Source organism: Erinaceus europaeus, chromosome 12 (genome assembly GCF_950295315.1).
Source record: "Erinaceus europaeus chromosome 12, mEriEur2.1, whole genome shotgun sequence".
Taxonomy (NCBI): Eukaryota; Metazoa; Chordata; class Mammalia; order Eulipotyphla; family Erinaceidae; genus Erinaceus; species Erinaceus europaeus.
Genome location: NC_080173.1, coordinates 38053783 through 38081479, shown reverse-complemented (window position 1 = coordinate 38081479; position 27697 = coordinate 38053783). Strand labels below are relative to the sequence as shown.

The window sequence follows — 27697 nt, the reverse complement described above, 5'->3', positions numbered from 1 at the left end:
GTAGGGTAGCTGTGGACAGCATCTCCACTGGGAAGCAAGAGCTCAACTAGCCCCCGGCCTGGATGCTGGAGAGTGAGATGTAAAGTGTGACTTTGAGTCTCAGGTTGGCTGGCTGGCTTGCAGCTGATGGTGACAGCAGTGACTACAAAAGGCCATGAGCCACCAGGCCTAGGAACCCCTGCTCAGCCACTCAGGCTGTGTTCATATCACAGGAGAAAAAAAGCAATTCAGGAGCCAATTCATTTTTCTCAAAACCTATATTCACTTCAGCTCTTGGAACCCAGTCCCCCAGGGCACCTTGGGGGAACATGAGGGGTGCACCCTTAGGCCTTGGCCACCAGGCCCCTAACAGCCTGTGCAATGGCGTCCTTGTCGATGCCAAACATCTTCAGCAGCTCAGCCGGCTTCCCACTCCTGGGGATCTGGCTAACTGCCAGGCGGGTAACAGTGATGCCGGGCTCCCCCACCACTGCGGAGCACACCGCCTCGCCAATGCCACCTAACAAGGAAGAGATGAGAGGGTTGTGTGTGTGAGAGGGCATGACTTGAGGGTGGAGGTGGGGGGCTCCCAGCTCCCAGCCCTCACACCCGCCTATAGCCAACTGCTTCCTAGAGGGTCACAGGAGACTTATTCCATGTTGCAGCTGTCCAACCAAGTTCCCCAGGGATGGCTCTGGCTTTTTCAGGGCCACAGCTGCCTTCTGGGGGCCAGGGTAAGGGAGGCTCCCAGTCCTGTACTCCCACCGCCTCTCTGCCCTGGCCCAGACATTACCTTCATAGTAATGGTCCTCCACAGTGAGGATCCGGCCCTTGGTGGCCCGAGCACTATCTAGAATGAGTTTCTTGTCCAGGGGCTTGATGGTGAAGGGGTCCAGCACTCGAATGCTGATCTTTTCTGTGAGGGGACAAGTGTAGAGACCAGGCTGAGAGGGAGGTCTGTGAGCTGGCACCTGTCACTGTCCCCTTGTTCTTGATGTTGAGCTCACCTGTGCCAAGCTTCCATCTGGCCAGCTCCCTTCCCATTTGTCTGGCCTCTGGCTTGCCACCTTCACAAGCCAGGGGAAGTATGGGAAGCTAAATGCTGCTATATGACCCAAGAAGCAAGAAGCCTCTGTCCTCCCAGGAGAGCAGCCACGGCTTATGGCTTACAAGGTGGACAGAGGCAAGCAGAAAGGGCAAGGGCCTGGCAAAGTGATAGGTCAGGCTGCTGGGCCACTTAACCACTTCTTCCCAACAACAAACAACATCAACAATGGCAATAATGATAACCACAGCCAATCTCCCTTGCCCACCTGGCCCTGGCCCTTTCCTGCCTGCCTTCCTCCAACCTCTTAGAATTCCTTTTCTGCGTGGCCTATATGTGACACCTGTCCACCATGTGCCCTCTCCCCCTCAGTAGCTGGCACCTGCCAACTCTTGGTGATGTCAGTTCAGTTTTCTTGTCGATGCCACTAAGAGTTTTTCTGTTTCAATTCTACCACTCCTGGCAAACTCATTTTAGTTTAGAATTTTTTTGTTTGGCACCCAGGACCTTGGACACACACAATTCCACTGATCCTGGACTGACATATATTTCTTCCTTTCATTCCTTCCTTTACTTATTTTTAAAAAAATATTTACTAATGAGAGAGAGAGAGAGAGAGAGAGAGAGAGATAGGGAGAGAAAGAATGAGAATGAGGTCTTGACTTCAATCCCAGGCATCCATCACATATGACAGAGTGATGCTCTGGTCCTTATTCTCTTCTTCTTCTTTTTAATTTTTTTTCTATATTTATTTATTTATTTATTTTCCCCTTTTGTTGCCCTTGTTGTTTTTCATTGCTGTAGTTATTGTTGTTGATGTCATCGTTGTTGGATAGGACAGAGAGAAATGGAGAGAGGAGGGGAAGACAGAGAAGGGGAGAGATTAAGATAGACACCTGCAGACCTGCTTCACCGCCTGTGAAGCGACTTCCCTGCAGGTGGGGAGCCGGGGGCCTTGAACCGGGATCCTTATGCCGGTCCTTAAGCTTTGCACCACATGGGCTTAACTACCACCTGACCTCCCCTTATTTTCTCCTTTCCTTCCTTTCTCCTCCTCCTTTTTTTTTTTTTTTTTTTTTTTTTTTTTTTAATTTGGCAGGACTAAGAGAAATAGAGAGAAAAGGAGAGAAGGGGGAGACAGGGTGAGAGAGGAGATATCTGCAGCACTGCTTTATCACTCAAAGTGCTCCCCTGCAGGTGGGGCCAGGGTTTTGAATGCAGGTCCTTGTACAAGACAATGTGTGCACTCAGCCGGGTGAGTCACCACTCAGCCTCCCTGTTTAGTTTTTTTGTTGTTGTTGTTTTAAAATATATTTTATTTATTTATTGGGTAGAGACAGAAATCAAAAGGGACAGTGGAGATAGAGAAGAGAGAAAAATCTTTAAATAGGTGAGACCTGAGGTCATGATACAGTCTGACAAGTGCCCAGCTGAGTGGCAGTTCAAACCCTCTCCACCTCAGGCCTTACACCTTCTTTTAAAAAAATTTTTAAATTTTTTTCTTTCTTTATTTTCTTTTGTTGTCCTTGTTGTTTTATTGTTGTAGTTATTACTGATGTTGTTGGACAGGACAGAGAGAAATGGAGAGAGGAGGGGAAGACAGAGAGGAGGAGAAAAAGGTAGACACCTGCAGACCTGCTTCACCACCTGAGAAGCGACTTCCCAGCAGGTGGGGAGCTGGGGGCTTGAACCGGGTTCCTTGTGCCGGTTCTTGTGCTTAGTGCCACCTGTACTTAACCCACTGTGCTACCACCCAACTCCCAGGCCTTACCTTTCTTCAGCAGGTCAGCAGCGGCCAGGGCTTCGTGCAGGGTCACTCCAGCCCCAATCACAGTCACCTGGTCATCCTTGCTCTTCAGAACCACCTGAGGGGGGAGGGCAGCAGGGGGACACAGTGAGGCTTGAGATCTGTGGGTCTGGACCCTAGGGTCTCAGAGGGCAGGAGTGGCCCTGACCTTGGCCTGGCCCACTTGGAAGTCCTCATTGCTGTTGTAGATGATGGCATTTTCTGGGCGGCTGGTGCGGATGAAGCAGATACCCTAGTGTGGGGGGAACCACAGAGAATCAGTCAGAAGACTGCAGGGGGTGGCACTGCCCCCAGCCAGCAACAAGGGGGAAGTCTTTCCAGACACCTCCTTCCCCAGGGGCCCACCTTGGTGTTGGCTGCTAGTTCCACAGCCTTCTCTGTGGACACACCGTCACTAGGGTAGAAGACAGTGCACATGGGGACTGCTCGGAACATGGCCAAGTCTTCCAGTGCCATCTGGGAGGGCCCATCCTCACCTGCAGGGGCAGAACATTGGCTGAAGTCAGGCCCCCACACATCTGTCCTTCTGACTGTCCATCTGTGTGTGCATTGGCCTGTCCCTCCCATGCCTCTGGCCCTGTGCTCACCGATGGACACGCCGCAGTGGGAGCCGCAGAGGTTGATGTTACTCTCAGAGATGGCAGCCATGCGGATCTGGTCGAAGGCCCTGGTGAAGAAGGCAGCAAAGGTGCTGCAGAAGGGCACCGTCCTATTGCGAGTGGCGCAGCCCACTGCGATGCTCACCTGGGGATGGGAAGGGGCACACAGGTATGTCTGGGCAGTGTCCTTCCTCTGCCCCGTGTGCCCACACGGCTTCTAGGCACCAGACCCCTTCCCAGCCACCTCTTGGGCACTAACCAGTATAGACTTCTGACAACCACACTTTCGGGGGATGTTCTATTTATTTTAAAAAAATTTTTTTTTAATTTTTATTTATTTTCCCTTTTGTTGCCCTTGTTTTTTTTTATTGTTCTAGTTATTGTTGTTGTTATTGATGTCATTGTTAGATAGGACAGAGAGAAATGGAGAGAAGAGGGGAAGACAGAGAGGGGTAGAGAAAGAGAGACACCTGTAGACCTGCCTCACCACCTGTGAAGCGACTCCCCTGCAGGTGGGGAACCAAGGGCTCGGAATGGGGATCCTTACACCAGTTCTTGTACTTTGCACCATGTGCCCTTAACTCGTTGCGCTACCGCCCAACTCCCTATTTATTTATTTTTTAAAGTGATCTCCCCCCCCCCCCCCACCAGGGTCATTGCTAGGGCTAGGTGCCTTCACCCAATCCACTGCTCCTGGAGGCCATTTTTTTTTCCAGGTTGTTACCCTAGTTGTAGTTATTGTTATTGTTGCCATTGATGTTGTTGGATAGGACAGAGAGAAATCAACAGGGGAGGGGAGACAGAGGGGGAGAGAAAAACAGACACTTGCAGACCTGTTTCACTGCTTGTAAAGGGACCCTCCTGCAGGTGGGGAGCCAGTGGCTTGAACTGGGATCTTTATGATGGTCCTTGCGCTTTGCGCCAAGTGCACTTAACCTGCTGAGCTACTGCCCAACCCCCGTTCTATTTGTTTTTATTAATATTATTTTAGTTTATAACATTTTACTTGTCTATTTCTTTTTAAGATAGAGACAGAGAAATTGAGGAGAGGGAAAGATAGAAAGACACCTGCAGAATATATATATAAACAACAAGGGCAACAAAAGGGAATAAATATATATAAAAAAAAGGGTGGGAGAATCAAGATCCCAAGCATATTTTTTAGGAGGATAGAACAAATGCTACAAATGTTTATCTGGAACCAGAAAAGACCTAGAATTGCCAAAACAATCTTGAGAAGAAAGAACAGAACTGGAGGTATCACACTCCCAGATCTCAAATTGTATTATAGGGCCATTGCCATTAAAACTGCTTGGTACTGGAACATGAATAGACACACTGACCAGTGGAATAGAACTGAGAGCCCAGAAGTAAGCCTCCACACCTATGGACATCTAATCTTTGACAAAGGTGGCCAGAATATTAAATGGGGAAAGCAGAGTCTCTTCAACAAATGGTGTTGGAAACAATGAATTGAAACATGCAGAAGAATGAAACTGAACCACTGTATTTCACCAAATACAAAAGTAAATTCCAAGTGGATCAACCACTTGGATGTTAGATCAGAAACTATCAGATACTTAGAGGAAAATATTGGCAGAACTCTTTTCCGAATAAATTTTAAAGACATCTTCAGTGAAACAAATTCAGTTACAAAGAAGACTAAGGCAAGCATAAACCTATGGGACTACATCAAATTAAAAAGCTTCTGTACAGCAAAAGAAACCACTACCCAAACAAAGATCTTCTCCCAGAATGGGAGAAGATCTTTACATGCCATACATCAGACAAGAGGCTAATAACCAGAATATATAAAGAGCTTACCAAACTCAACAACAAGAAAGCAAATAACCCCATCCAAAAATGAGGGGAGGACATGGACAGAATATTCACCACAGAAGACATCCAAAAGGCCAAGAAACACATGAAAAAAATGTTTCAAGTCTTTGATTGTCAGAGAAATGCAAATAAAGACAGCATTAAGATACTACTCCACTCCTGTAAGAGTGTCATACATCAGAAAAGGTAGCAGCAGCAAATGCTGGAGAGGGTGTGGGGTCAAAGGAACCCTCCTGCACTGCTGGTGGGAATGTCAATTGGTCCAACCCCTGTGGAGAATAGTCTGGAGAACTCTCAGAAGGCTAGAAATGGACCTACCCTATGATCCTGCAATTCCTCTCCTGAGGATATATCCTAAGGAACCCAACACACCCATTCAAAAAGATCTGTGCACACATATGTTCTTAGTAGCACAATTTGTAATAGCCAAAACCTGGAAGCAACCCAGGTGTCCAATAACAGATGAGTGGCTGAGCAAGTTGTGGTATATACACAATGGAATACTACTCAGCTGTAAAAAAAAATGGTGACTTCACCGTTTTCAGCCGATCTTGAATGGATCTTGAAAATTTCATGTTAAGTGAAATAAGTCAGAAACAGAAGGATGAATATGGGGTGATCTCACTCTCAGGCAGAAGTTGAAAAACAAGATCAGAAGAGAAAATACAAGTAGAATCTGAATAGGAATTGGTGTATTGCATCAAAGTAAAAGACTCTGGGGTGGGTGGATGGGTGGGGAGAATACAGGTCCAAGAAGGATGACAGAGGGCCTAGTGGGGGGTTGTATTGTTATATGGAAAACTGAGAAATTCTCCAATAAAGAAATTTAAATTAAAAAAAAGAAAGAAAAGGGTGGGGGAGACAGCATAATGGTTATGCAAACAGACTCTCTTGCCTGAGGCTCCTAAATCCCAGGTTCAATACCCCACACCACCATAAGCCAGAGCTGGTTAGTGCTCTGGTTAAAAAAAAAAGAGGGAGAGGTAAGCAGTAGATACAGCAGGAGGCACCTGCAGTACTGCTTCACTGCTTGTGAAGCTTCCTCCCCTGCAAGTAGGGCCTGGGGGCTGGAACCATGGTCCTTATACATTATAATATAACATGGGCACTCAACCAGGTGTAAGCCCCCACTTGGCCTGGCCCAAGTTATTTATTTTTCTAAGAGAAATTGAGAGGAGAGGGGGTCAGGCAGTGGTGCACCGGGTTAAGCGCACATAGTACAAAGTACAAGGACCTGTCCAAGAATCCCAGTTCGAGCCCCCATCTGTAAGGGGGACACTTTACAAGTGGTGAAGCAGGTCTGCAGGTGCCTGTTTTTCTCTCTCCCTGTCTACCTCCCCCTTCCTCTCTCAATTTCTCTCTGTCCTAGCCAACTTAAAACAAACAAAAAACCCAGAAAAAATGGCTGCCGGGAGCAGTGGATTCATAGTGCTGGTACTGAGCCCTAGTGATAACCCTGAAGACAAAAAACGAAGAGAAGGGGAGATAGAGGGAGAATGGTAGACACCTGCAGACCTGTTTCACCTCTTGTCAAGCTTCCACCTCTGCAGGTGGGACATGGAGGCTGAAACCTGGGTCCTTGTACTTACCTGGGTCCCTGTGCATGGTAATGTGTATATGCTCTACTGGGTATGCTGGGTAATGTTATTTTTAGCAGGAAACACGCAGAGCCATCCTTCCCAGGCCTCTGCTGACACACCTTCTGCTGACACACCAGACTCAAGGCCTCTGCAGAGGAAGCCTGTCCTGTCCAGCCCCCATATGCCCGCTGAGGTCCCCTGGCCCACATCCCTAGGCCACAAAGCTCTGGGCATAGACCTCGGTTCTCACCTGTCAGCTGCTGTAAATTGGCCCTCCCTGACCTCATGTCCCTGGCTTAGTCTAGCTCCTCCAACAGCCAAGGTCAACACTAGGTCCCCGATACTTCAGTGGCTCCCTTGGCTGGTCCCACCTACCATGTTCTGCTCGGCTATGTAGCATTCAATGAAGCGGTCTGGGTGCTCCTTTTTGAAGAGGTCTGAGAAGGTGGAATTCTTGGTGTCCCCATCCAGGGCAATCACGCGGTCACTGCCATGACCCAGCTTGGCCAAGGCCTGCCCATAGGCCTTGCGGGTGGCGATCTGTGGGGAGTGGGGACAGCTTAGCACCATGCTTAACACTCACACAGGGCAAGGCTTGAGCTCAGAGATGAGGCTGGCTCAAAGATCTAGACTGTTCTCAAGGTTGTAAGTAGCTTGCATGTTTCACAGTTGGTGGCCTGGGAGGTATTAAGTGGATAGAGCACCAGACTTGCAGAAACAAAGTTGATTTCCAACACCGCAGTGATGCTCTGATTTGCTCTATTTTCTCCTTCCTTTCTTTTCTGACTTTGCCAGTTTCACCACACCAGGATGACATTTTCAGACAACGACAGAAAGGTCAAGTGTGGTAGGGGCCAGGCTGAAACCTGGGTCAGATGCATTGCAAAGCAGAAGCCCTCTCAAGTGAGCAATCCTACTGGCCCAGCAAAATAAAACTTTGATAAAATACTAACTCCAGAGCCTCCCGTCTACAGGAACATGCCAGGAGATCTCCTTGGTTGAACCTGCATCCCCCTGCCTCTTTCCTAGTCCTCTGGGAGTACAGCCACAGACCCAGCTGTGTACCTTGTCCCCAACTTTGTAGCTGGGTGGGGTAGGCATTCGAATGTTGGCAATATCCACCGAGGGAGCATCCTCCTGTGGGGGGGTGGCCAGGATCTTCTTTTTGCTCTGGATCAGGCTGTAGATCTCTTGGATTGTCTGGTCCGCCATGTTCTTGGGCAAGGGCTTGCCATGCCAAGCCTCCTTGTCTTCAATCCCTGTGGGAGCAGCAGACAGGTCCAGGGCCAGGTAAGACATGGCTCGGAGCAAGAAGGTGCCCTGGGCCATTCATCCAGAGCTCATGGCATTGGGGAGGAGGGTTGTGAAGACCAGTCCCCTGCCAACCAGGCACCCAGTGAGGGTGCCACCTAGGCCTCCACTATCCTCTGTGTTACCTCCACACAGACACTGTTATACTAGGGACACGGTTTACTGAACAGACAGGAGGGAGTCAACCATCAGAAAGGGATACTGAAGCCCAAGCTGAATGGACTCTCGGGGGTTCCTTTGAGGACACTCCAGATGTCACTGAGCCCTAAGTAAAGCCAAGGATTGAGGCTTCCAGGAGTCCTCAAAATTGTGAGCTTTTGTGGTCTCACTCAGAGACAACCCCGCCCCATCCCCAAGCACTGAGCCAGGGCAGTACCCCAGAGACCCCTTGGGATGTCTGTCCACCCCCTACCAGGCTTTCACAGAGCAGTGACTATCTCTGAGCAGGTGTGACAATCCAGATTGGTGGCACAGAGAAGCCACCCCTGGGCCTGAGGTTGGGCCCCCTGCTGTCAGAATCCATGTGACCAAGGGCAAGTGACTACTTCTTGTACTCAGGGTGTGGCCTTCAAGTGCCAGTGGGGTGAGGGTGTGGGGGCTGGCTCAGGCAGGGCCCCTCAATTCTAACCCCAAACTGGCACACTCCCCTCAAGTCTTTCTGTCTGAACCTGTCATCTAGCTGAGTGGTACCTGATCTGGTTTCAGATCCTGATGACTAAAGTCATACTGACCAGGGAGCACAGGGTCTCCTATCACCCTCCCTAGCATTCATCAAAGCAGCAAAAGGTGGGTGCCTCTCTGGGTAGTCTGGAGGACAAGAAGGACTGGTGCACAGACCTGCAATCCCTCGGCCCTTGAAAGTCTTGGCAATGATGGCTGTCGGCTGGTGCTTGGCTTGGCCAAATGCCTTACACAGCTCCTCCACACTGTGTCCGTCCACAATGATGGCGTGCCAGCTGGAAATGGGGGTGGGGGGGAATGTGAAGGACAAAGACTCAGAACTGAGGGCCCTCAGGGCTTGGCCCTGGCTCAGCTCCCAGGCTGCAGTCTAGAAAGAGAGCTGGGTGACTGGAGGCCCCAGTGTTTCCCATGTGGATCTGAGCTGCTCTTTCCTCTGTCTTCAGTGTTTAATTTCCTCTGGTTTGCCTTTGTACGAGTGTGCCTCTCCTCTCCCACGTAACCCAGATGAGTTTATCACTGCCTCTTTCACTGCTAATCTACTCATTTCCTACTGAGAGCAAACTTCCCGGGGCAATCTGTATGCTAGTAGATGACTTTATATAATTTATTTAGGATAGAGACAGACATCGAGGGGGGTTGGGCAGTAATGCACCTGGTTGAGCACACATTATAGTGCACAAGGACCCAGGTTCAAGCCCCCAGTCCCCACCTGCAGGGGGAAAGGTCTATCAAATGTGCTACTCTTGGGCCCTCTAGTAGATGGTTTCTTTCTTTTTTCCTTTCTCTTCTTCTTTGGCCATAGGAGGCACACCAGCTCACTCCAGAGATGTTAGAGGTGGTGCTCAAAATCCTTACAACTGGTGTTGACAGACTTCTAGAGGAAAGGTAATGTTTTCTTTGCTTGCCTTTCCCCTTAAGATATTGTTTCTAGGTGCCCCTGGCATGACTACTAACAAAACAGCAGCTAGTGGGCCAGAAAAATAGCTCACTTGGATAGTGTGCTGCTTTGCCATACGCATGACCCAGGTTCAAGCCTGGTGCCCGCCCCCCCCCCCCCCCATATTGAAGGAAGCTTTGGTGCTGTGGTCTTTTTCACTCTCTCTGCATCTTTGTCTGTTTTTATACCCAAAAATGTCATCCTGGAGCAGTGAAACCCCTTGAGTGTTTATCTCTGTTCCATAGAGATACCATCTGAGCCTGTTTTCCTTTAGACAAGTCTCAGCTATTGCTTTCAATTCCAATTGCCCAGTGCTCAGAGCTGTGAGTCAGAGGAAGAATCCCTCCTCAGATGGGGCTCAGCCTGCAGCCACAGCCCCTGTGCCCTCAGCAGTCCCCCAGCCCTGCCCTACCCTACCACCCCAGGTCCACACGCACCCAAAGGCCTCGCAGCGCTTCTGGTACACATCCACCTGGTGCTGCAGTGGGGCTGGGTCACTCTGGCCCAGGCGGTTGATGTCAAGAATGGCCACCAGGTTGTCCAGTTTGTAGATGCCTGCAAAGGCCATGGCCTCCCAAACAGAACCCTCTGACAGCTCCCCGTCGCCCAGCACGCAGTAGACACGGTAACTGTGGAGGGGACAGGGGAGTGGTGCTGAGGCAGGGCCCCTCCTCTGGACCCACTGGGCTCCTGGCCTGTCCTTCAGCCACCAGGTCTGGGAGGGCTTCCCATCCTAGGGCCATAGACTAGGAGGAGCCAAGAGTTCCAGAAAGAAGGGGCTGCCAGGTTCCCAAAATGGGAGATATCTAGTCAGGAGGGCCTCACTTTACTCTATCCCCTCTCTGGGGTAACCCAAGAGTAATGGTGTGTAATCATTGCATATTTGACTCAAGAGGCAGGGAAGCCACAAAGCCCAGCACCTTTGGGTGTGTTCTTCTTCCCCCAGGCCCTAAGGCTGTTTCCTGCTTGGGCCTGGGTCTTTCTCTATCCCAGGGACCTTGTCTGCCTCAGCATAGGCAACCCTACCCTCTGTCTCTTGGTTTTTAAGACATTTACTTTATTTAACATGAGAGACCCAGAGAATTCCTCTGATAACAGGTGATATTGAAGAACTTGGGACCTCATGCTTTTAAGTTCAGCAATGTAGCTACTATATCACCTCCTCAACCACTGAAGCCAAGGCTTTTCAAAGGCACTGTGACATAAGAAAAAACAAACAAACAAAAACCACTCAGCATGGGATCTGGGATCTGGTATCTGCTGACAATTCATTGCTTTGTCACATGGATGAGTAGAGTTCAAGCTTAGTCCCCACTTTAGTTAAGGAAGCTTTAGTGCTGTGGTCTTTCTGTTTCTCTGCCTCTTTGCCAGTCTTAAAAAACAAACAAACCTGGTGCTAACCTGCAGAGGGGGACTAGTTCAGGGATCAACAGCCCTCTCCCCACTTCCCAGATGTAAGGGGCAGCAGCCAGACATGGAGATACAATGACCTCTTTGTGGTCTATGTGTGGCGAGGTCCTAGCCCTGAGCTGAGGGGCGCCTGCCAGCAGAGAGTGCTGTGGGCCCCAAGCATGCAAGGAGCTGGGCTCAAAGGCTACAGGGCTGGGGCTCAGGAAGGCAAACACTTGTCTGATTACCAAGGCCCTACTGTCCACTCCTTCCTGGGGAGGGACACAGTAAAGTGGAAATCAGGGAGGCTGGAGAAGAGGTGGGGCTGGGGCACTATCAGCATGACTCAGCACCTCCGCAGGCCAGCAGGTCAGGAGGGCTTCTGCATCCACCCTTGCTGCCATCTGTCAGCCAGGAGAAGGCCCAGGGCCTAAGATGCTGGAGCAGGTCAAAGCTCACAGCCCCCCAAAGTGGCCCTGTTGATGGGGCTAAGCCAGGTCTGTGGAGAGTAGGAGTTTTCTAGAAAGGACTTCCAGAGAAGTGGCTGGCTGGCAGCCTTCCCAGCCCCACCCGCTTCTAAGGGGCCAGGAACGCAGCTCAGAGTGGGGCCTGCACAGCCTCAGACACCAAAAGGGAACTTCGAGGCCATGGACTCTGACCCTGTGCTGCCCAAAGGTATGAGATTCAGGATGTGGGCAAGTGTTTGAAGCCAGCTCAGTGACCTGGGAGGTGGCATAGTGGATGAAGCACCGGACTCTCAAGCATGAGGTCTTGAGTTTAAACTGCCCTATTTCACACAACAGGAACGGAAAAGGCAAAGCTGAATTCCATGGCTGGTGGGACCATGCTCTGAGTTGTCTCTATCTTATGTACACTTTCCAATTAAAAACAAACAAAAACATGAACTCTTACGTTTCATAAATGAGCAGGTACTTCCTAATAAATAAGTATTGAGGGGCCAGGTGGTGGCACACCTGGTTGAGTGCACGTTACAATGCCTAAGGACCCAGGTCCAAGGGGAAAGCTTTGTAAGTGGTGAAGCAGAGGTGCAGGTCTCGGTCTCTCCCTCCCTCTCTCTCTCTCTCTCTCTCTATATATATATATATATATATATATATATATACACACACACACACACACGTATATATATCCCTCTCTGTCTCCCCCTTCCCTTTCAATTTCTGGCTATCTCTATCTGATGAAGACAATAAAAATAAATAAATATGGAAGCAGGCTTGAAGGTGGTACAGTGGATAAAGCACTGGACTCTCAAGCATGGGAGTCCTGGATACCCTCAGCATTGAATGTGCCAGAGTGGTACCCTAATTCTCTTTCATAATAACTAAATATATTTTAAATAAAAAAGGATCTATGAGTGAAATGGAAGTCATTTGGCAGAGGCTCCTAAGCTGATGACTATCAGGATGTTACCCCAGGGGCCTGGCACAGCCTGATAATCTCTTGTTGCCTCTGCTACCCTCTGTTCCCCAAGGTATAATAACCTAGGGGCCTGAGTTTAGCCTGGCCCCAAGCCCTCCTTGCTGCTGGAGAGCCTCCTGGGGGAGCATTTCTTAACATCACTCCACACAGCAGGTGCTTACCCTGCTGGAGAGACCCACTGGGCTCTCTGCCGTTACCTGTCTTGGAAGTCACCTTGAGCCTGTGACCCCCTGGCTGTAGCCCTTGGTTCTTCCTGTCACCTGCAGGCCAAGTTCTTCAGGATAGCCTCCCACCCCAAGGCTCCCCAATCCTCCTATGCTTCTCAAGGTTTTTAGAGCAGCACAGGGACCCTGAATGTGCGTCCTGGGTTCCAGTCCTGCCCCCATCACTGACCCACTGACTGTAGTGTCTCTTGGTCTGAGAGAGGCAACTGTCCCCATGTCATTACTCAGCCCATAGAGGCTCATTAGAGCCCTGAATACTAAACACAGGTCCCAGAGGTAAAAGCATGAAGGAACCACTGGCAAGTACTTTTCTGTTCAACCTGTAGCCAGCCCCTCTCCCTCCCTCCATCTCTTAATAGAGAAACCTGTGTATCACTTCTCAGCCTTTTAGCTAAGATCAAGTGTAGTATCTGTTCTTATCAGTTTAACAGAGAAACCTGTGGTCCAGGAGATGCCCAGTGGATAAAGCCTTGGACTCTCAAGCATGAGGTCCAAGTTTGATGCTCTGGTGAGCTCTCTCCCTCTTTCTCATTCATAAATGCATCTTTCAAATCAATAAAAAGAGCCCTGTTTATAGGTCAGACTTGCCCAAGGCATGCAGCCGGTGGCTGATATTTGTTGCCCAGGGTGCCTTTCTCCCTTGATGACAGCAAGAAGCTGTAATACCTTGGACATGCCTAAGATAAAGCTAAATGGCTCAGTCCTGAGACCTGTGGCATTTAGCCAGGTGCTAATGGGGAGGCCTGGGGTTTTTCTGAAACTTCTGGTGTCCAAATACTGGGCTTGGGGTAACAGAGGAGGCCCTCAGCTAATGAGCACATAGTAGGGGACATGGGCTCCTGACACAAGCCAGGCCCTACTGGCCACCAAAAGGACTCTAGGTTTGTGGATTGCCTCACTCATTTGAGCACTTTTCCTCTTCAGAAAGAAGGGATGGCTACCACATCAGCATCTGTGTGTCTCTGAGCAAGCCAGAGGGGGTGACTCCCACAGGACTAAAGAACTCTTACCACCCTCCCCCATCTCTGAGGGCAGGTGAGGGTGGGGGGGTTACCTGGCCTTGTCAAAGTATTTGCCGGTGTAGGCCATCCCGCAGGCGGCGCCCAGTCCCTGGCCCAGGGAGCCAGTGGCCACGTCAGTGAAGGCTTGTTTCTGTCACAGCAGAAGGCCAGTTAGTCATAGGAGAGTGGGGGGCAGAGTGCCCTTAGCCTGCTTCCCAGACCCACAGGGGCAGACTGGACCTGGGATGAGGAGGGCTCCTCCTGAGTGTGACCTCCACTTTCTCCTAAGGCAGTAACTATGGATGGGTGTTGTCCAAAACCCAGCCCCCTCCCCACCCTCACGGGTCACATGAGCTCAGGAGAAAGGAAGAGTGAATCTCACCTCCCACAATGGCTAAAGCATTGGTATGAGTACAACCCATGAAGTCCAAACATTTTTTTTAGGGAGAGACAGAGGGTGAAAGAGACTACAACATTCTTTAGTGTGGTGGGGACCAGCTGGGTTATGCACATGGCAAAGCAGTGTACTAAGTGAGAAATCTTCCCCTCCAGAACTCTAATCATTTACAGGGTTTTATACCCTGAAGAACAAACTGGGATGCATTCTGGGGAGGGGATAAGGAATCACCACCCCCTGCAGCCCCTTACTGATTTCCCAGTGGATACCTTCTACAAAGCCTGTGTCCAGCCAGAGAACCCAGAGGGGAAGGGAAGTTGCATGCTTGGTCCACCTAGACTGCCTTTGGCTACTCTCACCCTTCAACATTTCCCCATCAACTCCCACAGGGAGTGCCCCTGCCCCTCCCTGAAGCAGGGAGGTAGTTGGGGCGCTTACCGGGACAGGGTGCCCATCCAGGTCAGAGCTTATCTTGCGCAGGTTCAGCAGCTCTGCCTCTGGCAGGAAGCCTGCCTCAGCCCAGACGGCATACAGGATGGGAGCCGCATGGCCCTGCCAGGAACAAGACACGTAAGAGGGGAAGGTGGTCAGAGAGGAGGAGTGGGGGCTTGATGGCAGCAGCCATGCCTGGTGGCCACCAAACCCCCCCCCCCCCCCCCCGCCCCAGCTCCAGAAGCAAGCACAGGCCACTCCTGTTCTCCAGCCTCCTCCAAACCAGTGTCCTCATGGCCAAGGCCAACAGGCTACAGGCAGGGGCAGGACAGCCAGCTGTGAGGTCAGGCCAGTCCAAACCCTGGAAGGCAGCGGGCTGCCCCATGCCCTGGCTCCTGGCAAGTGAGTGGGCTTGGAAAGATGCCTGAGCCCTCATGCTTGTCCCAGGAGGCCAGAGGCCAGCAGCCAGGCCTGGGCACAGGTGGCTTGCAGGGGTGTTTGGCATGCTCAGTGGCTATGGTTTCATGCATAAGGGGCCTGGAAGGGTGCCTATCCCCCCCTCCCCCCCTGTGGCATCAGGAGCCAGCTATGGTCTGCCAGACACGTGCAGAAAGCCACAATACTGGGCCCGTGCCTAACCCCCAAAATGGACAGAACATCCGCAGACTAATTCTCTGTCCCTTTTTTCTCCTTCACACCATACTGAAGGAAACCACAGTACTAAAGCTTTCTTCAGTATGGTGGGATCCAGGCTCAAACTTGGGACATGCACATGGCAAAGCAGCATACTATCTAAATGAGTTATCTCACTGGCCCTCTGCAGACCAGAAAGACACAGAGAAGGAACCAGCCCAAAGTGGGGCTGGGTCTCTGTGGAGGTAGCTGGTCACAGCACCTCCTCACTACTCAAGGGCCACGTACTTCCCCCAGCCTCCTCCTGCCCTGTCCCCTGTTCCCTCCCTGCAGGCCTGCCAGGCTCTTACCTTGGAGAGCACAAAGCGGTCGTTGTGTGGGTTGCGGGGGTCCTGGGACTTATAGCGCATGGTGTGGAAGAAGAGCACAGCCATGATCTCAGCAGAGCTGCAGCAGGATGTGGGGTGGCTGTGTCCAGGAGAGAGAAGGACACATGAATGCTGGCCTGGGACCCTGCCCTTAAAGGGTAAGGCTAGTCCCCAGCCTGGGACAGGAACTGGGGAGACATGTCCCCAAAATGGTCCCATTTCCTGCCTACACCCCCAAGGGTTGTACTGTAGGGGCCTCTGTTATGAGTTCGAGGCTGAACAAGCAAGTGGGGACCAGGGAGGGATAGTCACACATCCCCAGGTGGCAGTCCCGAGACTCAAGAGTCCCAGCAGTGAAGAGACTTCTGAGGCCTCACTAGCTAAGAAAGGAAGAGGCTCAGGCCCCTCTTATCATAGCTGGTACCTTGGGGCCAGGGCCCCTAACAGAGCTGAACAGCTGGCTATGTCCTGGTGGGGCTGCAGGGACTCTGGCCACTTGAGAGAAGGGACCAGAGCCTCTTCCTAGGCCTCTGGGATGCTGGTCCTAAAACCCTGGCCAGGACCTGGGGTCTGGGGTTCATGGACTTAATAATATTAGCATGGACTTCTCAGTGGTCTCAACTGGCAGGGTGGGTTGTTTGCAAAATAGGACCTGGGGTTCTAGAAGCTCAGTAGAATGATTGCTAGCTTCTCAGATAGCAGTTCAAGGGTGGATGGAGCCAGAGCCACTAGAAAGTGCAATTGGGTGAAGAGTTTGAAAGACAAAATATATAACCCCATCTTTCAGAAAGGTTACAGTTTTAACAATCCTTTTTTGCCAGGGCAGTGGTCCAGACAAATGAGGCTTTCCACACAGCCCCATCTCTTATGCTAATGACTGAACTTGAACTACTGAGCAGAGGAATCACAGGTAAAAGTGTAAGGTTTGCTCCTTAGAGATGGGCATTGTTCATATTCAGGGTTCTTTGAGCTGAGGACAGGGTCTTGCCAGCACATGCTATCATCCCCTGGTCTGTGGTTTTATCGAAATGGCACAGAAACCGACCCCCCCCCCAACACACACACACACACACACACACACACACACACACACACACACACACACACTCTCTCAACCCCATTCCATGCAGCCCGGCCCTGCACTCAGACACTTGCTCCAAGGACCTTCACACTAACACATGCCCAGCGCCCAACCCAAGGGCACATGCAGCATCTGGGGTTCATGAGAGCCTCCCTGCCACCCCCACCTGCCAGTTGACACCCCCCACCACCAGGTTAGGGGTAAGTCACTTCCAGCACAAGGCACGTTAGTGAAATAGGCCAAAACTGTCCATGCTGGTTTAGTAGCACCTTTCCAGTACACGGTCACCTCATACTTAACCATGTGTATGAGCTCCTGGCCAGGGGGAAAAGACACTAGACCTGAAAGAGGGAGGTGAGCAGATGTCAACCAGAAAGTTCTTGTCCCCAGTGCCCATCATGGGCCAGAGATCATCCCTGAATTGCAATGCCAGGCAGCCACCCCCACCCACACCCCCTGGGCAGCCAGGTCCCTACTAGGAGGAAGAGTAGAGGGACAAGGTGGGTCAATCTCCATGGAGAAAACAGGCTGGAAAGATGCAGTGAAGCCTCCTCCATCTTTGCCACCACGTGATCCTGGGTGACATGCCACCTGGTTGCCAGGAAGGGAGCCCTGCAAGGGGAGAACAGGCTCTTTCTGAACACAGGTGCTAGGCCCAGGCTGCATAGACACAGAGGGAGGGGCAGATCAGCTGTGAGGAGAGTTGGGAAGTAGGCAAAATTAGGCTGGGGGTAGCAGAATAGTTATGCAGAAAACACTGGTGCCTGAGGCTCCAGGCTCGACCACCACCACCCCCCTTACAACAAACCAGAGCTGAGCAGTGCTCTGGTGAAAAATTTACAAAAATGTTAAAAAGTAGCAAAAGTTGATTTTAACTCTTCATTGTTAGGCTCATGGCCCATGTCTGGCTTCTGTTTTCACTGATATCAAGTAAAATAAATTAGGGATTCTGGCAAGGGAGACAGCATAATGGTTAGTTATACAAAGGACTTTCAAACCTGAGGCTCTGAAGTCCCAGGTTCAATCTCCCCCACCCCACCCCCCACCATAAGCCAGAGTTGAGCAGTGCTCTAGAAAAAGTAAACAAATAAAAGGTATATGCATTTATTTAAAAATATATAAATAAGGCAGGTGGTGGGGCCCCTGGTTAAACACACACATTACAGTTTGCGAGGACCTGGATTCAAGCCCCTGGTCCCCACCTGCAGTTGTCTTTCTCCTTCTCTATCTCCATCTCCCCTCTCATTTTCTCTCTGTCTCTATCCAATAATAAATAAGTGACATTAAAACAAACAAACAAATAAAGTGTCCTTGGAAGGGCCATCTGTGCACCCCAACCCACTCCAGAATTTTCAGGGAGTGTTTCTCTACAGGGTTCCAAGACTGGGCTGAATTGTGCCACTCAAGCCCAACGTTCAACTTTTTCCACTTATAAGGTATACTGCTAGGGGGTGTCTATGGTCCCAGTGCCCAAGGAGCTTGAAAAGCTTGCTCACCATGAGCCACCAACCCTCTACTTGGGGAGGATAAAAGCCAAATTTCTTAGCACCTGCAACTCTTAAAGTGCAAGCTGGGGCTGGCTGCGGGAGAAGCCAGGGACTGACAAAAGACAGTCTGGTGCACCTGAGTATGCAAGAGACACTTTTAAGTTCAACCTGTTAAAGAGGAAGGAATGAATGGAGGCTAGGACCTGGCGCCTGAGTTCTGCCAGCAAACTCACATTGCCCTAAGGGTACAGATAAAGGCCTCTCGCTATGTGGGGGAAAGGTGTGGTCAGATAGGTGTGTGGTGTTCAAAGACAACAGAAAGGGAATGCAGCACAGAGGTTGACGGCACTGAAAGCAAATAAACAATTTTTTTTTTTTTATTTGTAGTCATCAAGGCTTCCCTTCTTGGGGCTAACTTTTTTCAGATGGAAAGAGAGACAAGGTGAGTGGTCTGGGAAGTGGCGCAGTGGATAAAGCATTGGGTTCCCAAGTATGAGGTGCTGTTTTCTTCGATCCCTGGCAGCACATGTAACAGAGTGATGTCTGGATCTTTCTCTCTCTCCTCCTACCTTTCTCATAAATAAATAAAATCTTTAAAAAATAATAATAATAAAAGAGAGACAAAGTGAAAGAGGGAAATATATCACAGTACCCATGCTTCCCCCAGTGTGGTAGGGACCAGGCTTCAACCTGGGTCATGCATATGAAATACACACACACACATACGGTGAGCTGGCCTATAAATATACAATTCTTAAAAATGCACATTCCCCAAGACCTAGCAACCCTAAAACATATAGATCTAGAAAGCAGAGAAGCCCCTGTTCTTTATGAACAAATAAACATATTATAAGGGAGATAGTATAGTGGTTATGCAACAGATCTTCATTTCTGAGGCTTTGAGGTCAATTCCCAGTACCACCATAAGCCAGAGCTGAGCACTGCTCTGGTGAAAAAATAAATAAATTAGGAGGCCAGGTGGTGGTGCACCTGGTTAAACACACATGTGCAAGGATCTGGGTTTGAGTCCTTGCTTCCTGCCTGCAGGAACACACAAGCAGTTAAAATAGGTCTGCAGGTATCTCTCTTTCTCTCGCCCTATTTCCCCCTCCCATCTCAATTTCTATCTGTCCTATTTAATAAAAGTGGAAAGAAAAAAAAAAAAAAAGGAAAAATGGCCACCAGGAGCAGTGGATTTGCAGTGCTAGCATCAAGTCCCATCAATTCTTCTTCTTCTTCTAGCGTTTGCCCTTCTTCCGTAGCCAGTTAACAGCGTCAGGTTGAGCCTGATATAAAGTCCCATCAATAACCCTGTGGCAATTAAACTACAAGCAAGACAACAGAATGATAATTCAAGGTGTAGTTCTTTGTGGTGAGGGATGGGGAAGAACTATGACATTTTAGTCAAGACTGGTGGTAGGTACATACAGGCTATATATAATGGGTATGCTATTTGCAGCCTATTCTTTCCATACATGTATTTATTATTTAACTATTCAGGCAAGAACCCCAAGATTCTGGGACAGAGGTGAACCTCAGAGGCAACCTCTGTCCTTCCTGTTCCCTGAATTACCAGGCCTGGCCTTTTCCTGGAAATTCTTATTCCATACTTCAGGTGATTTCCTCAGATCTCTGTACCAAGTAACCTCCTAGAAGCCTCCCTTGACCATATTAAAATACCTCTTCTTCCCCCATCATTCACATTGCCGCCAACCTAACTCTATCGGGCATTTACTACTTCTCTTTCCTGCTGCAACTCAGGCCCCAAGAGGTCGGAGGTGTGAGCTGCACTTGGCACAGGTGAGCACACTAGTGAGTGAAGGATGGGTGCTGACCCTGGGAACATGACCTTGCTGAGCTTTATTTCTTCATGACAATATGAAGGGAACATGAGAACCAGACTTAAGGAAGAACAGGTTTCCCCTGCTGTGGGAAACAGAACATTCCCACCTAGTATGGTTTGGCAGCTTTTTCTGAGCCCACAAGCACAAAAGAGATTTCTGCCTCCAAAGCTGGGGAAATGGCCCAACAGGCAGGGTACAGAACTTGCATTCTGGAGACCCAGGGATTCCATCTCCAGCACTGCAGGTGCTGGAGTGATGCTTTGACCTAGCTCTCTTGTGAAAGAAACAAATCTTTAAAAAATAATTATAAATTATTCTACATAAAGGAGAAATTGTGGCTTGAGAGGTGGCCCAATGGGCAGCACATTGGACTAGTATGGTCAGACCATGAGGTGACAGGTTTGATCCCTGGCACTGCATGTGCCAGAGTAATAATACTCTGCTTCCCTCTTTCTTGTTAATAACTAAACAAATCTTTTTTTTTTTTTTTTTTACATTTTTAAAAATATTTATTTCCTTTTCGTTGCCCTTGTTTTTATTGTTGTAGTTATTGTTGTTGTTATTGATGTCGTCATTGTTGGATAGGACAGAGAGAAATGGAGAGAGGGGAAGACAGACACCTGCAGACTTGCTTCACCACCTGTGAAGTGACTCCCCTGCAGATGGGGAGCCGGGGGCTTGAATTGGGATCCTTACGCCAGTCCTTGCCATGAGCGCTTAACCTGCTGTGCTACCACATGACTCCCTAAACAAATCTTTAATTAATGGTAACAGTATTCGCCAATCCAAAAACCAACCTACTAAATTGGACCACAAGCAGGCATCTTCTCCTTGTGTGTGAGAGCTTGGCACACAGCACAGAAGTTCAGTTCTTCACACACCAAAGATGAAGTCTTACCTCTGCCTCATTATGAGAGGCCATAGTGGATAATGTGTTGGACGCTTAAGCATGAGGTCCTGAGTGCCATCCCAGCATCACATGTGCTAGAGTGATGCTCTGCTTCTTACATTGAGAGATTAAAAAAAAAAAAGTCAGTCTGGGAGTATAGACTGACCTGCCAATGCCTATGTTCAGCAGGGAAGCGATTACAGAAGCCAGACCTTCCACCTTCTGCACCCCATAATGACCCTGGGTCCATCCCCCAGAGGGATAAAGAATAGGAAAGCTGTGGCCCAGGAGGTGGCTCAGTGGATAAAGCACTGAACTCTCAAGCATGGGGTCCCAAATTCAATACCTGGCAGCACATGTACCACCAGAGTGATATCTGGTTCTTTCTTTCTCCTCCTATTTTTCTCATTATTAAATAAATAAAATCTTTAAAAATAAAAAAATAGGAAAGCTATAAAGGGAGGGGGTTGGATATGGAGTTATGGTGGTGGGAATTGTGTGGAAGTGTAACCCTCTTTTTGTTAGGACAGACAGAAATTGAGAGAGAAGGGGGAGAGACATCTGCAGCCCTGTTTCACCACTCCTGAAGCTGACCCTTCCCCAGATGTGGGAACTGGAGGTTTGAACCCAGGCCCTAATTTTATTTATTAGTTAATGAGAAAGCTAAAAGAAAGAGAACCAGGCGTAACTCTGGTACATACGCTGTTGGTGACATAACTGGGGACTTCATGCCTGAGAGTCTAACACTTTACTTTATCCATTGTGCCACCCCCCAACCCCGACCTCTAAAGGAGTATTTTTCAAAGGAGAAGAGATGCTGAGAGCCCAGAAGAAGTCTCAAGTGTCCACACTCCCTGGTGCTAACTGACTTTGGAGCTAGAAGCCTCAGCGGTGTTGGCCCGTCTACCAGCCCAGGCTGGCCCTCACCCCAGTTTCCCCAAGCACACCCACTGAGTAGACTATGCTTCATGGTATAGGGTGATAGCAGAGCTTCATGGCAGGCTGCTCTGGGCACCAAGGGCAGATAGCCTGTGGTAAAGAGGAAGTTCTGAACTCTGATGGTTCAGGGTCTAGTAACAACAAGCTCCAGAGGCAAAGTCCAGGTAAGAGCTATAACAAAGGCCACTGTGCAGCCATAGGAATGTCTCAGCCTTTCCAGGGAGTCATGCCCACCTACTACTTAAGCACTACTACTACTTAAGCCCACCTACTACTCCTCAGCTTCCAGAAACACTGACCTGCAGCCCTGTTGAGTCCAGAGGGCACTCAGCCAGCTGCCTTCACAGGGGGTTGGGAAACCCAGTGGCTGCTGGGGCAATCTCAACGGCTCTCTGCTCTTGCCTCAGTTAGGGGTGGGTTGGGGAGAGGTGCTGAGGGGTAGTTCTCCAATACCAGTTCTTAACCAACCCCCCCCCCACCCCAGTTCCCCAATTCCTCAGCTAGCTATAGTGGGGTGTGTGTGGCAGCGCAGAACCCCAGAGCTGGCACCCTCTGCACTCCCAGGCCCACTCTGGGAGATCAGTTTGAAAACCACCCATCTATGAGCTTTTCTCTCTCTTTTTCCCTCCTTTTCAAAGATTTATTTTGGATACACAGACAGAAATTGGAAGGGAAGGGGAAGGCAGAGATAGATAGATAAATAAATAGAAAACTGCAGTACTGTTTCACCACTTGTGAAGCTTCTTTCCTACAAGGCTTAAACCTGGATCTTTGTGCACGGTAATATGTGCACTCAACTAGGTGCACTACCACTTGCTTCCAGCTTTAATTTTTTTATTATTATCTTTATTTATTGAACAGATAGTCAGAAATCAAGAGGAAGGGGGAGATAGAAAGGAAAAGAGACAAGAGAGATACCTGCAGCCCTGCTTCACCACTTGAAAAGCTTCCCCCTGCAGGAGGGGGTAGGGGGCTTGATCCTAGGTCCTTGAGCACAGTAATGTGCATGCTTAATCAGGTGCACCCCCACCTGGCCCCTGAGCTTTTCCTTTAAAGACAGGGAAACTGAGGGGGAGTTAGGCGGTAGCGCAGTGGGTTAACTGCACATGGCGCGAAGCACAAGGACCGGTGTAAGGATCCTGGTTCAAGCCCCTGGCTTCCCATCTGTAGGGGAGTAGCTTCACAGGCAGTGAAGCAGGTCTACAGGTGTCTATCTTTCTCTCCCCAACTCTGTCTTCCTCTCCCCTCTCTCCATTTCTCTCTGTCCTAAAAAAAAAAAAAAAAAGACAGGGAAACAGACTTTGGGTTGGCAAGGGCCACTGTGACCAAGACATAGCTGCTTAGGAAAGTGCTTAAGTAGAGTCCAGTCTTCTTGAGCCATGGATCAGGACCCTAAGGACCTATTAAAGTCACACACACACACACACACACACACACACACACACACACACCCCAAACCAGGCCTGACGTTGAGGTGCCCTGAGATGACACTTAGTCATGTCTCCATCTGGTCAGAGAGAGCTAGGGGACTGTCATCAGCCTCAGTTGCAAGTCTGACAAGGCCACAGGGTTATTTGTTCTTTCTCTCCTCCCCTTCCTCTTTTTGCTACTAGGTGTATCACTGGAGCTTGGTTTTTGCAATGAAAATTCCACTACTCCCAGTGGCCCCTTTTCTTTTCTAATTTTATTTTGATAAAGGGTGAGATCATGAGAGGGAGGAGACACCTGCAACACTGCTTCACTGCTTGTGAAGCTTCCCCCTATAGAAAGGGATTGGGGGCTTGAACCAGGCTCTTATGTGAGCTCAACTAGGTGAGCTACTGCCCAGCCCTACATTTTCTTTCTCAGCCTGGGTGAGCTGGACCTGGGCTATCGCTCCTTCAGCATGTAGAGGATGAGCAGGGAGCACTGTGGGTACTTTCCTGACAAAGAGGCCTCTGTGAGGGCAGTGCCTCCATGCCCAGCCCCCAGACACAGAGGACAGTGTCCTCATGGGAGATGAGCTGACACAGCACATGGAAAGCTACTAAGAAATTCTGAGCTTGATGGCATGGGTCCTCACAGAATATCTGGCTTCAGTCCTTGTGGGGAGCTGTGGAAACACTTGATTGGGGATGGCAGAATAGCTCACTTAGATAGTATACTGTTCTGTCATGTTTGAGACCCAGGTTCAAGCCTGGCCCCCACCACACTGAAGGGAGCTTCAGTGCTATGGTCTCTCTCTCTCTGCCTCTTTGTTGCTATCTAAGGAAGTCAGCCTAGAGCAGTGAAGCCCAAAAGATGACAGATGAGAGAGATAGAGAAAAAGAAACACATGGCCCCACACATGGCCACTTTGGTGTGACTACTGGTCAGACAGGGCCTTTGCTCTAAGGAACCAACCAAAAAATTCCCATTTTCATTTGACTTTATGTAAGGTCTTATTTATTAATAAGAGACATAGGAGGACAGAGAGGAGAATCAGAGAATCACTTTAGTATAAGCGCTGCTGAGGTTTGAACTTGGGACTTCTTTGAGAGTCCAATGCTTTATCTACTATGCTACCACCAGACCACCCAAGAGAAGTAAGAGACACTAAACCACCCTACCACTTACAGATTTCACAGATTCATCTATAGAGTTCAATTAAGCATCTTTCCTTGTGTGGTTTTTCACATACCACCAGGAAATGGACTGAAGGCCTCAAATGTGTAAGATTAGTCATTGCCTCTCCAGTCTAATTAAAAAAAAATTATTCTATCCCCTTAGAGGAAAAAGAGGGAGCTGAGCAGTGGCACACAAAGTACTAAGTGCAAGGACTCGGGTTTAAGTCCCCACTCCCAACCTGCAGGGAGATACTTCACAAGTGGTGAAGTAGGTCTGCAGGTGTTTATCTTTCTCTCTCCCTCTCTATCTCCCCTTCCTCTCAATTTCTCTCTGTCCTACCAAATAAAATGGAATGGGAGCAGTGGATTTGTAGTGCAGGCACCAAGCCCCAATGATGACCCTGGAGGTAAAAAAAAAAAAAAAAGAGAGAAATACTTAAAAGATACTAAAGCACTATCTGTGGAGTTCCCATGATATGGAGGATAAAGCCCAGGATATCAGGGAAGGCAAGGCATGTGCTCTACCTACTGAGCTATCTCCTAGCCCTTTGTGCCACTCATTCTTGGCAAATGCCTTTTGTAATCTCTTGTGACAGGCCTTGCATGAATATGTTACTTCCCTCTGAAAACAAGTTTCCTCTAGTGTCTCACTGCTATATCTTTACATGCACACACACACACACACACACACACACACTCTACAGCCCTTTCCCTTTTTGCAAATGCACACTTTCTTTGAGTCCAGTGGGGGCAGGAATGTAAATCAGCTGTCAACACACACTATCTATTCTAGGCAGAAGTCACAGTTTAACAACCTTCCCAAGGAGGTTCCCAACACTCCCTCTCACTTAAGATCTCTATTATATTTCATTTCTTCCAAAGAAGAATGTGCTCCCAGCCTTTCCCTTTCTCTCCACTGTCTGTTTGTCCTGCTTGGCAGATCTCTCTGAGAATGGAATCATCAAAGATGGGCTCCAGTGAGTTCCCCTACAAACCTCAGTTTCCTCATCCATGTAACATGCACAGAAAAGCACCAGTCTGGCTAAGGAGATAGCACAGTGGTGAGGCAAAATGACTCTTATGCCTAAGGCTCCAAAGTCTCAGGTTCAATCCCCAACACCACCATAACCCAGAGCTGAGCAGTGATCTCATGGAAGACAAAACAGTACACTTGTCCTCAAGGGTTACTCTCAGAGACACTAGCAGCACGCAAGGGTGCTGTATCACACCAGGGACACCTGCTTGACGACCCAGAGTTGCCTGCAGGTCTTGGCTGGCCCTGGAAGGTGTGTCTGCAGTGCCAGCTAGCTGAGCAACCACTGTGTCTCTTTAAGCAACACTGGGTGTACAGATCTTTGTGCCAGGTTGGGCTGGGGGCACCAAGAGAAATATGATCACCTGTCTGGGAAGGGGATTCTCCAGGCCAATCTAGACCCAAAAGAAACCCACAAAGGTGTGTGGTGGGTAGGCAGGAGGGGAATACTGCACACCAGTAGGGTCCTAAAATAAGATTCACTGATCAGTAAGAAAATGGCCTAATTGAAATTAGCTAGAGATGAGAGTCTTGTCTTGGTTCTAAACACACAACTTGACTGAGAAGGTTCCTAGAAACGAGGGCGGGTGGCAGCACTCACATTGTAGGAACTATTCGTGTTCCCACTTTACAAGAAGAAAACATTCAGGAGTCAGTCCTTGGCTGATCTCTTAACTAGCTGGGCACAGGTGACCACTCTCCTCCCATCAGAGTTGCCCCACTCAGGCTGTCCCTGTTACAAGACACCTTCAGAGGTTGTTTGGGATTAGCAGTCTCCATCTACAGAGCCAGAGTGGGGGGGCGGAGGAGGCACCTGCTGGAGGTCAGGACCTCATTTTCACTACTGCTAGGCCCCTGGAACATGGACCCTCTAGCCCCGCCCCGCCCCCACCTCCTCTTCAGGTCAGCCCTTAGTCTTCGCCTTAGTTTCTGCACCCACGTGGCCACCACCCTCCCCCGCCCCCCCCCCCCCCCCCCGCGCGCCACACTTTCCCCGCCTGGCTCCAGATTAAGACCCCAAATCAAGGGTGTAGCAGGGACAGGTTGCGACAAGAGGAAGATCGGGTCTCATTTTCCCCGCTAGAAGTGTTCAAGAAAGCAGGCGCCCCACAAGCAGGCAGTGGGGGGACGCGGCCTGCTGTTGAGGAAATCCGAGGGGGCTGGGGCTGGGGCTGGCTCTGGGAGACTGCACTGCCACGGTGGCTCGGCGACGTGCGGGCCCGCGCTCCGGTGCAGCCAAGAGGAGCAGCTGCCCGGGGCCTGTTGCAGCCAGAACCGACCTGAGGTAGCCTGGAGCCGGGCCGAGCGCTGCAGAACCGGCCAGAGGTGCAACGAGCCTGGGCCCTGGTGCAACCCAGAGGCGCAGAGCGTGCACCCGGAGGGAATCCGCAGCCCGGGTACGCACTGCAGCGCCGGCGGGAGGCGCAGCCGGCCGGCCCACAAGGCGGAAGCGGGGCCGAGCACCGGAAGGCGGCGGCCGGCCTGGAAACGCTCCTAGCCCTCGCCCGCTCCCTGCCGCGCCCCCGAGCCCGCGCTCACCCGGAGCCCGCGGCCGTGGTGGCCTGAATGGAGCTGATGCGCAGGCGGTTGGCCGTGTCCTTCAGGGCCTGCAGCTTCTGCTGGTCCGGCTTGTGGTAGCCCTCCATGGTGCGGCGCGGCGCAGCGGCGAGACGAGCGGTACAGACAGAGGCCAGCGACACAGGCAGAGGCCAGGCCCGGCCCGCGCAGTGGCGCCTTAAGACTCCCGGGACTCGCCCGGGGGCGGGGAGGGGCGGGGCCAGCGTCACCCCAGGCCGCGCCCCGCCCTCCCTGCGCCCGCCCTCTTGTGCCGGGAAACTGAGGTTGACACAACTGAGGTTGTGTGTGTGTGTGTTCAGGGTCCAGGCCTGCCTCCAGCTTGGCTCTTCACCTCCTCCCTGTCTCCTTCCACCACAGCCCTGGGTGGAATGGAGAAAAGAGGCTTCGCTGATATTCCCATTTTATGGATGAGCAGCAAGAGCCTGGCAAGGTTAGTCAAGGTCACAGGGCAGTTGGGTGCGGGCTCTGCTCTAACAGACTTGACACTATTCCCCAGTTCCAAGAGAGAACCCAGGAAATGGGAATATTAGTGGTTGGCAGGTGACACAGGGGGAAAAGCACAGGATTTGAAAACATGAGGTCCAGAGTTAGATCACCAG

General features: G+C 50.2%; 1 protein-coding gene and 1 non-coding gene across 2 annotated transcripts; one reads left to right on the top strand and one right to left on the bottom strand.

The window, feature by feature from the left end:
• Positions 1 to 238: 238 nt before the first annotated feature.
• On the bottom strand, positions 239 to 27274 carry TKT (transketolase). Its single transcript, XM_007526164.3, has 14 exons — positions 27060 to 27274; positions 15645 to 15762; positions 14668 to 14781; positions 13886 to 13983; positions 10216 to 10407; positions 8998 to 9116; positions 7915 to 8108; positions 7225 to 7389; positions 3419 to 3575; positions 3177 to 3307; positions 2980 to 3063; positions 2796 to 2889; positions 773 to 895; positions 239 to 499 (listed from the first exon to the last, which is right to left on the bottom strand). The coding sequence occupies exons 1-14, from the start codon at positions 27164 to 27166 to the stop codon at positions 324 to 326; spliced, it is 1872 nt and encodes a 623-aa protein (XP_007526226.1). The 5' UTR covers positions 27167 to 27274; the 3' UTR covers positions 239 to 323.
• On the top strand, positions 13203 to 13388 carry LOC132542183 (U2 spliceosomal RNA). Its single transcript, XR_009553302.1, has one exon. It is a non-coding gene; the product is annotated as a U2 spliceosomal RNA (small nuclear RNA).
• Positions 27275 to 27697: the final 423 nt, after the last annotated feature.